The sequence below is a fragment of the Dendrobates tinctorius genome, unplaced genomic scaffold (genome assembly GCF_039654945.1).
Source record: "Dendrobates tinctorius isolate UK_male_01 unplaced genomic scaffold, ASM3965494v1 ptg000039l, whole genome shotgun sequence".
In the NCBI taxonomy this organism is placed as follows: domain Eukaryota; kingdom Metazoa; phylum Chordata; class Amphibia; order Anura; family Dendrobatidae; genus Dendrobates; species Dendrobates tinctorius.
Genome location: NW_027361707.1, coordinates 27,687,356 through 27,700,210, shown reverse-complemented (window position 1 = coordinate 27,700,210; position 12,855 = coordinate 27,687,356). Strand labels below are relative to the sequence as shown.

The window sequence follows — 12,855 nt, the reverse complement described above, 5'->3', positions numbered from 1 at the left end:
CCGTACAGCCATGAGGGTCCTGGGAAAGATGGTCGCGGCGATAGAGGCAGTTCCCTTTGCCCAATTTCACGCCAGGCCTCTCCAGCAGGCCATTCTGTCGAAATGGAACAGGTCGCCTCGGTCCCTGGATCGCCCTGTCCATCTTTCTTACCGGATCAAGCGGTCTCTCAACTGGTGGTTGTCGTCACCTCGCATTCTATCGGGTCGATCCTTCCTTCCCATTCACTGGCAGATAGTAACCACAGATGCCAGTCTCCTCGGTTGGGGTGCTGTGTTCCGCAACCACACTGTTCAGGGTCGATGGTCGGATCGGGAATCAGCGCTACCGATCAACGTTCTGGAGATTCGAGCGATCCATCTTGCTCTGGTCCACTGGGAAAGGCTCCTCAAGGGACTGCCGGTACGGATTCAGACAGACAACGCCACAGCGGTGGCATATGTCAACCGCCAAGGGGGAACACGGAGTGTTTCAGCCCTGGCGGAGGTGTCCAAGATTCTTCGTTGGGCGGAGATTTCCGTCCCGACAATTTCCGCGGTTCACATTCCCGGCGTAGACAACTGGGCCGCCGATTTTCTCAGCCGCGAGGGTCTCGCGGCGGGAGAATGGTCCCTACATCCGGAAGTGTTTCATCTGCTCTGCCTTCGGAGGGGAACCCCGGATGTAGACCTCATGGCGTCTCGCCTCAACAGGAAAGTCCCACAATTCGTGTCCAGGTCTCGGGACCCTCTGGCAGTGGGCGCCGACGCCCTGGCCGTTCCTTGGTCCCAGTTCGAACTTCCCTACCTGTTCCCTCCTCTGCCTCTTCTTCCCAAGCTGTTGAAGAAGATCAAGGCAGAAGGACTTCCGGTCATTGTCATCGCCCCGAATTGGCCCAGAAGGTCTTGGTTCGCGGACATTGTCAACCTTCTCGCGGACGCCCCCTGGAAGCTTCCAGACAGAACAGATCTGCTGTCTCAGGGTCCGATTTGCCACCCCAATTATCGGCCGCTCAATTTAACGGCGTGGCTGTTGAGACCGAGGTTCTGAAACAAGCAGGATTTTACGACCACGTAATTCAGACCATGATCCGAGCCAGAAAGCCATCATCTTCCAAGATTTACTACCGTACTTGGAAGGCCTATTTCACTTGGTGTGAGACCAATGACGTCGCGCCCATGTCCTTTTCGCTCCCTTCAGTCCTAGCGTTTCTTCAGGCAGGATTGGATGCGGGGCTTGCCCTCAGTTCCCTGAAGGGTCAAGTTTCGGCGCTGTCCATTCTGTTTCAGAAAACGTTGGCTTCCCGTCCTCAGGTTAAGACCTTTCTTCAGGGCGTGGCTCACACGGTCCCGCCGTACCGGGCGCCCGTGGATCCATGGGATCTTAATCTGGTTCTTGAGGTTCTGCAAGGTCCGCCCTTTGAACCCCTCAGGGATATTTCCCTTTCTCTCCTTTCTTGGAAGGTAGCCTTTCTGGTGGCCATCACCTCCGTCCGGCGCGTGTCGGAATTGGCAGCTCTTTCGTGCCGCTCTCCCTTTCTGGTTCTCCACCAGGATAAGGTAGTTCTGCGGCCTCCGCCCTCGTTCCTTCCGAAGGTGGTGTCCTCGTTTCACCTCAACGAGGATATCGTGCTCCCGTCCTTTTGTCCGAATCCAACTCATCCCCGAGAGCGGTCCTTGAACAAGCTGGACCTGGTTAGGGCGTTAAGAGTCTATCTGTCTAGGACGACTTCCTTGCGAAAGACAGAGTCTCTTTTCATTATCCCTGATGGAGCGCGGAAAGGTCACCCGGCGTCAAAAGCCACCATTGCTCGCTGGATCAGATCGGCTATCCTGGAAGCCTACCGTGTTAAGCGTCGCGGAGCCCCTCCGGGTATCAGGGCCCACTCTACTCGAGCAGTGGGTGCCTCCTGGGCGGTGCGCCACAGAGCTTCCGCACTGCAGCTTTGCAAAGCTGCAACATGGTCATCGGTTCACACGTTTGTGAAATTCTACAGAGTCCACACCTACGCTTCGGCGGACGCCAGCCTAGGTAGACGGATTCTGCAGGCCGCGGTGGTGAGTCCGCTGGCCTGATGGAAGTTTGTTTCCCACCCCAGGGACTGCTTTGGGACGTCCCAAGGTCTCTGTGTCCCCCAATAAGGCGAACGAGAAAACAGGATTTTTGGGTTGCTTACCGTAAAATCTGTTTCTCGGAGCCTTCATTGGGGGACACAGCACCCTCCCATGTTTTACAGCTCCTGTTCTTACTTTGGTTGAATGGTTACAGTTGAGTTGTTTATGTTGTCAACCTATTCTGTTACTTCTCCTACTGCTTTCTCACTAACTGAGGAATTCTCTGCTGGTCGGTGGGGTGTACACTGCGGAGGAGGAGCTATCTTTTTTTGTGCATAGTGTCAGCCTCCTAGTGGCAGCAGCATACACCCAAGGTCTCTGTGTCCCCCAATGAAGGCTCCGAGAAACAGATTTTACGGTAAGCAACCCAAAAATCCTGTTTTTCCCTTCACCCATGACAGCACCACCTGAGAGAGGGATCCGTCCCGCCAGGACAGGAACCTACTGAAATATAAGGGGCAGCACCTCTCCCCCGCTTCAGTTGGGTTCCTGTCCTGGAACGGCATCCCAGTCTGACAGCGACGGTGCCTGTCATGGAAAATGGATCCAGGGCCGTCCCGGTGCAGGAAGAGCAGGTCACCTTACCTGTAGCGCCGGCCGTCGGTGGCCTGGAAGCGCAGTCCCCGGGGTTCCTCCTGCAGGCCCCGGGTTCGTGCGGGTGCGGTATGGCGGCCTCAGCAGCGGGGCTCTCCTCCGTGCCTCCCTCCCCCCTGCGCGCGACCGATCCTTCTCCCTGGGACAACGGGAAGCTGGGGTGACTTCCGGCGTCTGACGTCAGCGGCGCAATGCACCCTGGGAGTGCGACAGCTGACGTCACAGACGCGACGGCAACATGGCGAATGGTGCAGCGCCGGCCGCAGTAAGAAGAGCGGCCGGCGGTCGCAGGGGGGAGGGGTACCGACCACTCAGGAGGGCAAGGAGCAGGACGGCCAGGTGTTACAATGGGGTCACAGCAGGAGCGTCCACCGTCCCTGCCCCCGTCGCAGACCTCTGCACGTAATTCAAGCGGCAAGAGCAGCAGCCGCCCGAGCCACAGATCGAGGGATTCCTCGAGGTCGAGAGAGCGCAGACTGCATGCTCCAACACAGCCTCCGAGTCCGGTACCCGACTTTGTGGGTGGTGAGTGATCTTCGAGAATGTTAGACCAATATTAATAGGGTCCTTCTTGTGTGTTATTTTTTCCTTAGGGAAAAGGCAAAAAAGCAGGGAGCAAAAGGAATAATAGAGAGTGTGCTATATGCCAGAGCCCCCTAGCAAAAGATTGGCAAAAGGACCTTTGCGCCAGCTGTATCAAGCGGACTATGGCGGAGGAGGTGCCGAACCTGGCAACTAACCTCAGATCAGTCATAAGGTCTGAGGTAGAAGGCTCACTTAAAATATTATTAAAGAAAAAGAAAAAAGTAGGAGAGACTCCCCAACTTCTTCGTCAGACTCTTCCTTGTCTGAATATCCGGTCGAACACAGGTCCTCCTCCTCCTCGGATAGTGATACGGGGGGCAGGCCGTGTTTTCCGGTAGAGGATGCAGACGCTCTCCTTAAGACCATTAGGACAACCATAGGCCTACAGGAGGAGAAAGCAACTAAGTCCCTAGAAGACGTAATGTTTGGGGGGTTACAGGAAAGGAAAAAGCGCACCTTTCCGGTTAATGAGAAAATTCAGGCGCTCATTGAAAAAGAGTGGAAGAAACCTGAAAGATCAGGTAGCCTTCCCTCCTCAAAAAGGAGATATCCTTTTGAGCCAAAAGATACGGTAATATGGGACAAGGTCCCAAAAATTGCTGCAGCAGTATCCAGATCATCCAAAAGGTCGGCCCTGCCCCTAGAAGACTCTGGAGTGCTGAGAGATCCGCTAGATATAAAAGCAGACTCCTACCTAAGACATGCATGGGAAGCAGCGGCAGGGGGACTGAAACCAGCAATAGCCGGCACCTGCACAGCCCGCTCCTTAATGATCTGGTTACAGCAGCTAGAAGAAAAACTCGCATCCAAGGTGTCAAGGGAAAAAAATTTGGGAGATATGTATCTTCTACATGGAGCAGCCGCCTTTTTGGCCGATTCCATGAGATTGACGGCGAGGGCAGCGGGGTTATCAAACGCCGCAAGCCGTGCTTTATTGCTTAAAGGCTGTCCTGGAGACCTACAATCAAAAGCTAAATTATGCTCTCTTCCATGTGATTGACAATTTCTTTTTGGGAAAAATTTAGACGACATCCTGGAAAACGCAGGGGGCAGGAAAAAGGGCTTCCCCAGATTTACGGGAGATCAAAGAAGACCGCCCTTTCGGAGGGGAAAATTCAATCGGGGCCGTCCTCCGGGGGATCGGAAAAGATGGGAGGACAAAAGAAAGAGTCTGGATTCATGTTTGGGGGAGCCGCTTCATCCGCAAAGAAGTCCCCACAATGACGCCGGCATACCTGTAGGGGGGAGACTGATGCTCTTTTATCAGGCCTGGGAAAATATATCTTCCAACGCTTGGATTTTAAACATCATAAAAAAAGGCCTAAAATTTCCTTTTTTTCAACGGCCGAGAGCATCGTTTGTGGTGACCCCTGTCAGGAAAGGGTTAGAAGAGCATTTGGCCCTAGAGGCAGAGATCCTAAGTCTGCTGGACAAACACGTTCTGATCGAGGTTCCAAGCGAACAGGAAAGATGAGGTTTCTACTCCCCCCTCTTCCTAATAAAAAAAAAAAAAAACGGATCATTTATTCAGGACGATTATAAACCTCAGAGGCCTCAACCAATGGATAGAAAAACAGACCTTCAAAATGGAGTCAGTGACTTTGGCCATAAAACTGTTACACCACAATTGTTTTATGGCCGTAGTCGACTTAAAGGATGCCTACTACCACATCCCGATCCATCCAGAGTACCAAAAATACTTAAGGGTAGCTCTCTACATCCATGGCAACCACAGACGTTTTCAGTTCAGAGCCCTTCCATTCGGCATATCCATAGCCCCGAGGGTGTTCACGAAGGTAGTAGCAGAGATGATAGCCTTCCTCTGAATCCACAACACAATTATAATACCCTACTTAGACGATTTTCTAATTGTGGGTAACTCGGAACATCACTGCACAGAACAGGTGGAAAGGGTAACAAATACCCTACAGAGACTGGGATGGATGGTGAATGTCAGAGTCAAGGCTACAACCCCTAAAAATGCAAATGTTTTTAGGATAAGTCTTGGACTCGGAACAGCAAAAGTGTCTTTTACCAGAGGCCAAGGTGGAAAAGGTGAGGAATATGACCCTGGCAGCAATAGACCAACCTCACACGACCCTGAGAGAGGCGATGTCCTTACTAGGTGCACTGACAGCCTGTATTCCAGCGGTCAGATGGGCACAATTTCATACCCATCACCTGCAAGCAGAGATCTTATCAGCACAGAAATTGCTAAAAGGGCGTTTAGAAGGAAGGCTGGAACTTTCCTTAAAAGTCAAAAACTTTCAGATGGTGGCTAGACAGAGCAAACCTAGTAGCAGGGACATTATGGCACAGGCCAGTATCCGATGTGATTCTGACGGACGCAAGTTCCTTGGGGTGGTGAGCACACCTGAGGGGACGGGCAGCCCAGGGGCCCTGGGGACACCAAGAACAAAACGCATCCTCCAACCTAAGAGAATTAAGGGCAGTAAACAAAGCCCTAAAGATATTCATCCCCAGTCTAGAAGACCACAATGTCCGGATCATGTCGGACAACAAAGTGACAGTGGCTTATATCAACCACCAGGGAGGGACAAGGTCACACTCCCTAATGAGCGAAACCAACGAAATCTTTCGCAGAGCAGAACGACACCTACACTCTCTAACGGCCTTACACATCAGAGGGGTGGAGAACATACAAGCCGATTTCCTAAGCCGCAACACATTGAGGCAGGGAGAATGGGCCCTAAATCACTTAGTGTTCCAGAAGGTAGTACAACTCTGGGGAGAGCCAGTAATAGACCTCTTTGCCAAAAAAAAAGCAACAGGCAGGTAAAAAGATTATGTTCATTGAACCCAAAAGAAGACCCATGGGCAGTGGACGCATTGCAAATTCCGTGGAATTTCAAACTGGGTTATTCCTTTCCTCCGGTAGCTCTAATCCCAGCAGTGGTGAAGAAAATAAGAGATGATCAGGCCAGAGTGATCTTAATAGCCCTGTTTTGGCCAAAAAGGCCCTGGTTCTCACTACTAAAGATGATGTCCCTCTCAGATCCATGGGTGCTGCCAGAGATTCCAGACCTGCTAGCTCAGGGTCCGGTATTCCACACGCAAGTCGAGGGGTTCCATCTGACGGCGTGGAATTTGAGAGGTCACTTTTGAAAAAAATAGAGGGTTCTCCCCTGGGGTGTTGGCTACACTGATGAAAAGTAGAAAGCCAGTAACAACTAATATACTGTATACGGTAGGACATGGAATAAGTTTCTGCAGTTCCTAGGAAGACCGGTAGACCAAGAACCAATCAAGGCCATCTTAGAGTTCTTACAGGCAGGACTACAGCTAGGCCTAGCGGTAAATACACTCAAAGTACAAGTTTCAGCACTAGGCGCTCTATATAACTGCAATATAGCAGCAAACAGATGGTTAGCCAGATTCATTAAATCCTACCAGAGGTCTAGACCAATCCCTTTGCCAAAAATAGCTCCCTGGGATTTAAACCTTGTGTTAGAAGCTCTCCCGAAGGAGCCATTTGAACCAGTGCAACAACTACCAGTAAAATATCTTACCCTAAAAACCATTATTTTAGTGGCCCTTACATCGACACGTAGAGTGAGTGACTTGCAGGCCCTCTCAGTTAACCCACCTTATACCCAGGTGTACCAGGACAGGGTTGTCCTAAAAACAGACCCTGCTTATTTACCGAAAGTTGTATCAGATTTTCACCGAAGCCAGGAAATTGTCCTCTCCTCCTTCTGTGACCATCCGAAAAACCCAGGAGAGGAGAAATTCCATAATCTAGACGTTAAAAGAGCCCTCTTAGAGTATATCAGTAACTAGCCAGTGGAGGAGGTCCCAGTCCCTATTTGTAGCCTTCCAGGGTGCCAGGAAGGGTTACGGAGTATCGAAAGGGACTATTGCCAGATGGGTTAGGGAGGCCATTAGTGTAGCCTACTCAGCTAGTGGTGTTCCGATTCCTGACGGCATCAAGGCTCATTCCACCAGAGCCGTGGCGACCTCCTGGGCTGAAAAGCAGAGGTATCAATTGAACAGATTTGTAAGGCCGCTACCTGGGCCTCACCCTCAACCTTTTTTAAACACTATAGATTAAATCTATCCTCCTCTGCTGACTTAACCTTTGGTAGAAGGGTGCTGCAAGCGGTGGTCCCTCCCTAAGGTGTTCGAAGTCTCCAAAAATCTCTCAGGTGGTGCTGTCATGGGTGAAGGGAAAACCACCATGGTTACTTACCGGTAGCCGGTTTTTCCAGAACCCATGACAGCACCCGTATATCCCCCCACCCTTTTCACCGTATGGGTGTGCACGTTAACAGGGTGTATTTGTGTGATGCGGTGTTGGATAAACATGTAACTAACCGGGAAGTCCTCTCAATGCTCTGTAACCAACTGAAGCGGGGGAGAGGTGCCACCCCTTATATTTCAGTAGGTTCCTGTCCTGGCGGGGCGGATCCCTCTCTCAGGTGGTGCTGTCATGGGTTCCGGAAAAACCTGCTACCGGTAAGTAACCATGGTGGTTTCTTCTCCAGTAATGTCGCCTTCAGGAAAGAAAGCCTTTGTCTGTTCAGCCTTTTATGAGCCTGTCACGTGGACTGTGATAGTGTGGCAGCAGAAACCAGCCGATCACCATGTTAGGGAATTGAGAGCAGGAAAAGATACGCTGTGACTTACACACCACTGTTCTGGGGTGGCGCAACCGCAAGTGCGGCTCTTGCACCTTCATCAGGAGCCCATGCACCACTCCCATTGAAGAGACGACCTGGGGAAATGATGGCTCCTGCGCAGAATCAGGAGCCACCAGGAGAGCTGGAAGCGCAGTTCTCGCTCTGTTGCTCTTGCAACTAAAACGTAAATGCGGAATGTCTCTAAAACTTCCAAACTATATTCTGCAAACAAGGTGAGGATTTTAGTAAAGGCTCTTTACACACATTCCATTAATTTGGGGTGTAATATCCTGGTGACAAAAATATATAAATGTGCCTTTTCGTTCTGTTTGTCATTCATGTTTGTCTCTTGTCCCTTTTAAAATCAAAGTAAGGGTAATTTCTGAGTAATATGTATGATCTCACCGTACACTGACTTCTTGCATTGTTTCTTTAGGCTGGACAAGCCGGACACAATTTGAGGAGACTTGGGCCACGCTGCTCGGCGTGCTGGTGACTCAGCCCATTGTAATGGACCAAGAGGAAAGTCAGCAAGAGGTAGATGCTACATTGATATACATCCCTCATTTATTATGTCTCATGAAGACAGACCCTTGCTCAGGACACCCCTCTGAGTCAGGATGGAGAGCTGCTATGTACGAGAAGCATTTCTGCAGCATGTATAGTCTTCCGTGTTGTAGCAGAGGTTCATAAATTTATGGCAAGGGCTACACATTGGCTCAACCGTAGATTGCTTGGTGCCGCTTCTTACAGAGGTGAATGGAATCACATTGCAACACCTACACTACTGCAACAAGGAAGCTGCAAAAAATCCAACAGAGTCTGTATCTTTGCAACTTGCTTGTCACGGGAGTCTGGGTGTGACAACGCGACACATTTCACTTTAGTAGTGATGCGATGTAATAGCGGCACCGAACTTTCTTCGGTCGCATAGTGGGTGTTGCAGCCAAAGTCGACGTGTAGCCCTAACCTAAAGGGGTTGTACAGGACTTGCATATTGAAGGCCCCTCCGTGGCATCAGTTTCATTATCTGATTTTTGGGGTCTGACACCCGACACCCCCACTTAACAGTTGAGATTTGCTCCAGAGGTTGCCAGATATAAGCAGTGAACGGTGAGCAGCATTTAGTTGCTGCTGCTGACAGCTGATCGGTGAGGGTGCTGGGTGTCGGACCCCCACAGCTCTGCTAATATGGGTTTATTTATTATAGGACAACAATATATAAGTCCCTGACAACCTCAAAGTATTTTGTTCTCTGTTGGAGAAGTGGTGGGACAGGTTTCCGCTCCATAGAGATAGAATTAACTCTTAATGGTAAACATGTACAATACAGAGAATAGGTTTTCAGTCGTCATGTACATGAAGTTCCTTTGGCTCTGTAGTCTATGGGCCTATGCTAAAAGTACACAATTACTAAGAGTATAACTAGCAGGCAACTCACAAATAATGAAAGTTAGTTATAAAAATACTCCTTTCTGTAATTAATTCTTCTTCTTTTGCTGCTGATACTAGGAGGACACAGAGAGAACGCAAATAAATGTCCTGGCTGTACAGGCCATCACGTCCCTGGTGCTGAGCGCCATGACCATTCCCTCTGCCGGCAATCCAGCCATCAGCGCCCTGGAGCAGCAACCACGAAACAAGACCTTAAAGGCACTAGATACCAGGTACCATACCTGCCATTCTCCCTAGCAAATCGCTCAGCCAAGCAGCCGTGTATATCTGGGGTCATGAAAATGGGCTGTTGTCTTAGTGCTTGGATGCCTTACATGCAGTACGTATAAGCTGAATTTTATGTCTTCTATGTTTCTAGATTTGGCAGAAAGCTGAGTGTTGTTCGAGGAATTGTGGAGCAAGAAATCCAAGCCCTGATATCTAGAAGGGACAATATCGCCATCCACCACCCATATCAAGCTTGGGATCCCGTGCCTTGTTTATCTGCCGCCACTACAGGTACAAATTATTATGCAGGGGATGTGCCGAGGAAGGCTTGAGCTGAAGAGCAACCAGCTCACCTATTAAGTAGCTGAGTTTGGGGAGGAAATGTCATACACAATTAAATTACATGTTTTGCCCATTCGTCCTGTGAGAGGCACCATGAGTGTTTGCTATATAGTTTTGAATTCGAAGGGGTTTTCTGGTGCCAGAAGACCCCTCTACTTTGACTGCAGTTTATTAAAAAAAGAAAACTGTGCTTTACTCACCCTCCCACGGTACAACGCTTCTGTAGACCTCCGTCTGTCCTGACAGTCCATCTGTGTCCTGTGATGGGTGGGATTTGTGATGCGCTTCCAGCCACCGCATGTTAAATGCCTCTGTCACTCGTTGACAGCGGTATTTTACTGGTTAACAGCCTAGCGTGGATCTCTGTTTCACCCGTGGATATTATAGACACTTTATGGCTTATTTAATCAGTCATCAAGTGCATGGAAAGATACAGGTTCCGGTGCTGAGCCAGCATCAAAGGCAGGGACACGTCCGATAACATAAATATACATCATTGGTCGTGATGGGATTTAACTTTGTATCTCCTCTTCTCTTTATAAAATAAGAAAGACAATCACAAGGTATTAGGAATATAGAAAGAAAAGAAAAGGAGAGAAGCAAGAAGGGGAGAAGGCAGGGGGAAGTAGGGAAGGCAATGGGGGATAAGTTTTCAAAGGTGGGACCCAAAGAATGCAGATTCAGATTATTCCCCGATAAGGGCCAGATAGTCAGCCGAAGATATAAATTCCAGCCAGTAAAACCGATCATAAGAGCAATTAATCATATAAGTGAGCGCCTACATTAACATCACCTCTTTTATTTTAGTAAGCCAGGGTGGACTGTTGGAGCGGTATCTTTATCGCAGTAGAAAGATGCACGCCCTTACAGTCGCAATTAAGTGTCTGTAGGTTTTGAAAGGAATGTCACAATGAATGGAGAAAGACGATAGTCAGGTCTGAAATCAGAACTGTGATTTCACATAATCACTTGCTGCACTTTTTCCCAAGGAGAGAAGTCTCCAGGATCAGAAAATGTGTATCGGATCACTCTCCTCCTCCTCACGTCTCCAACACATGGGACTAGATTCCGGAAAGATAGAATATAGTCGATTTGGGACCCTATACCACCGAGAGAGCAATTTCTAACCGGCCTCTTAGAAACGGGAGCAGATAGATGATTTATGCGTTAAGGTGATTTGCCTCCACTGCACCTTGGATAGAGAGAGGCTCAAATCACTTTCCCATTGGGTATGAAAATTGATTTTAAGTTGGTCTGGGGGTGCAGTCAGCAAGGAGAATGTCAAAGATAAAGTGTGTCTTAACAGTTCCGAGTCCGTACACGCAATTTTGAAAGGCATCCTATCATTATTATAAAAAGGTCTTGGAGTGAGTGGGGAAAAATGTGAAAGCTGACCAGCTCTCCAGGTTCCCAGGGGAGAGGGAGTAGCGAGGCCTTGAAAATGTTCTGAGGGCCAAATTTGTCCAGCTCCAAATTGAGACATTCTAAAACAACCCCTACTTAGCCAGTTACGAAAGACTTTATCCTCTAACCCTGGAGTGAATAGCGGATTGCCCAAAATGAGAAACCTAAAGGAAGATATTGGTAAGATATGAGAACGGGCCAAGGGATGAGTACAACAGATGAGAGGGTAGCACCAATCGTGGGATGAGATTAAAGCGCTTTAGCCAAGGACAAGTCAAGCCACGAGTTAGCCTTCAAAGGGATATTTTTAAAGCTTTGCTGTTTCCCGACCCAGACTTTCTCCTTACCATTCCTACACCAAGATTCTTGATAGGTGGGTGGGTATATAATAAGATCTGAAATCTTGCAAGGTTTTACCCTATGAGGACTTCGGGCAAGGCTTTAAACCCCTTAGGACTTCGAACGATGTAATACGAATTTGCTGATAAGGGGGCGTTCACCGGAACATATGATTTTGGTTTGAACCGAAGCAAGACTCATGAAGGACGAGGGGACCCCAGTCATAAAGGCTCGAATGACATACAAAATCCGCATAAGGATGTTCATTTTAAAGAGTGTGCTTCTACCAAACCACAGAAAAGCACTTCTTGTTCGTCTACAGTTCTCCTGTACTGATTGGATGAGTTTAGGGAAGTTTAGGTATTTTATATCTGAATTAGCCCATTTAAAGCAGAAGGCAGCTTTCAGGGGTGACAAGATAGAGGGAGAGATGTTCATGTTCAGGGATTCTGATTTGGAGGCTTTAGTACTCTGGGTAAGGAATCAATGTCCTGGTAAGGCTTGTGTTAGATCCCACAGCTCCTGAAGATCCGATTGCATCGGAGAGAATGTCGTTTCTGTGTGAGGTCGCGGGGCGCTACAAAGTTGTCTGCAAGGACTGCGATATGTCCAAGCCCTCCATGTCAACAGAATGGGAAGAGGCATCCAAATAGAAGGGGGTGTCCTCTGTGAAGGTGTCACCGTTGGTCTTGAGGGTTATCCTGAGGTTGTTGGGCGACTCCTCGCGAGCCAGCTGGTGGGTGAGGAATCGGTGCCTTTTTAGCTAAAGAAGAATTAGCCACTTCCAGGGTAGTATGCATGAAGAACCGCCCAATGGTATTACTGTGCTAGCTTTCTGAATATGAATTTTATGGCAAAGGTCTTTTACTTTATTCTCAGAATTTTCTGTGCATACCCAAGGGAAATGGTAGAAGAAAAAGTCCATGTCAGGTGTCTGGCCCCGTAGAGCCACTAGTAGCATGTATTCTCCCTCCACTTTGTTTAGGCCATGTGTCCACTCCAGCTTATTTTCAAGGTAGAGTTGATTAATGCCAGGTAATAAGGTTACAGTGTGATGGTATGGTGATGATGAGTGAACACTAGATGTCAGCAGAGCTCTACTAATATTGTAGGATTAACCCATGAAATGCTGGACTGTGCATAACATTACCAAAGTGAACGAAAGATATTCTTGGGAGCATATAAAAGTAAAAATGCC

The 12,855-nt window shown here is 48.8% G+C and overlaps 1 protein-coding gene across 2 annotated transcripts in view; it reads left to right on the top strand.

Moving 5' to 3' along the window:
- Positions 1 to 12,855, top strand: part of HTT (huntingtin) — a 301,306-nt gene that overhangs the window by 270,608 nt on the left and 17,843 nt on the right. For both annotated transcript variants that reach the window (XM_073574569.1, XM_073574568.1), the window contains 3 exons: positions 8,347 to 8,447; positions 9,423 to 9,577; positions 9,724 to 9,863. In XM_073574569.1, coding sequence (XP_073430670.1) covers positions 8,347 to 8,447; positions 9,423 to 9,577; positions 9,724 to 9,863 — 396 coding nt within the window. The remainder of the gene's footprint in view (positions 1 to 8,346; positions 8,448 to 9,422; positions 9,578 to 9,723; positions 9,864 to 12,855) is intronic.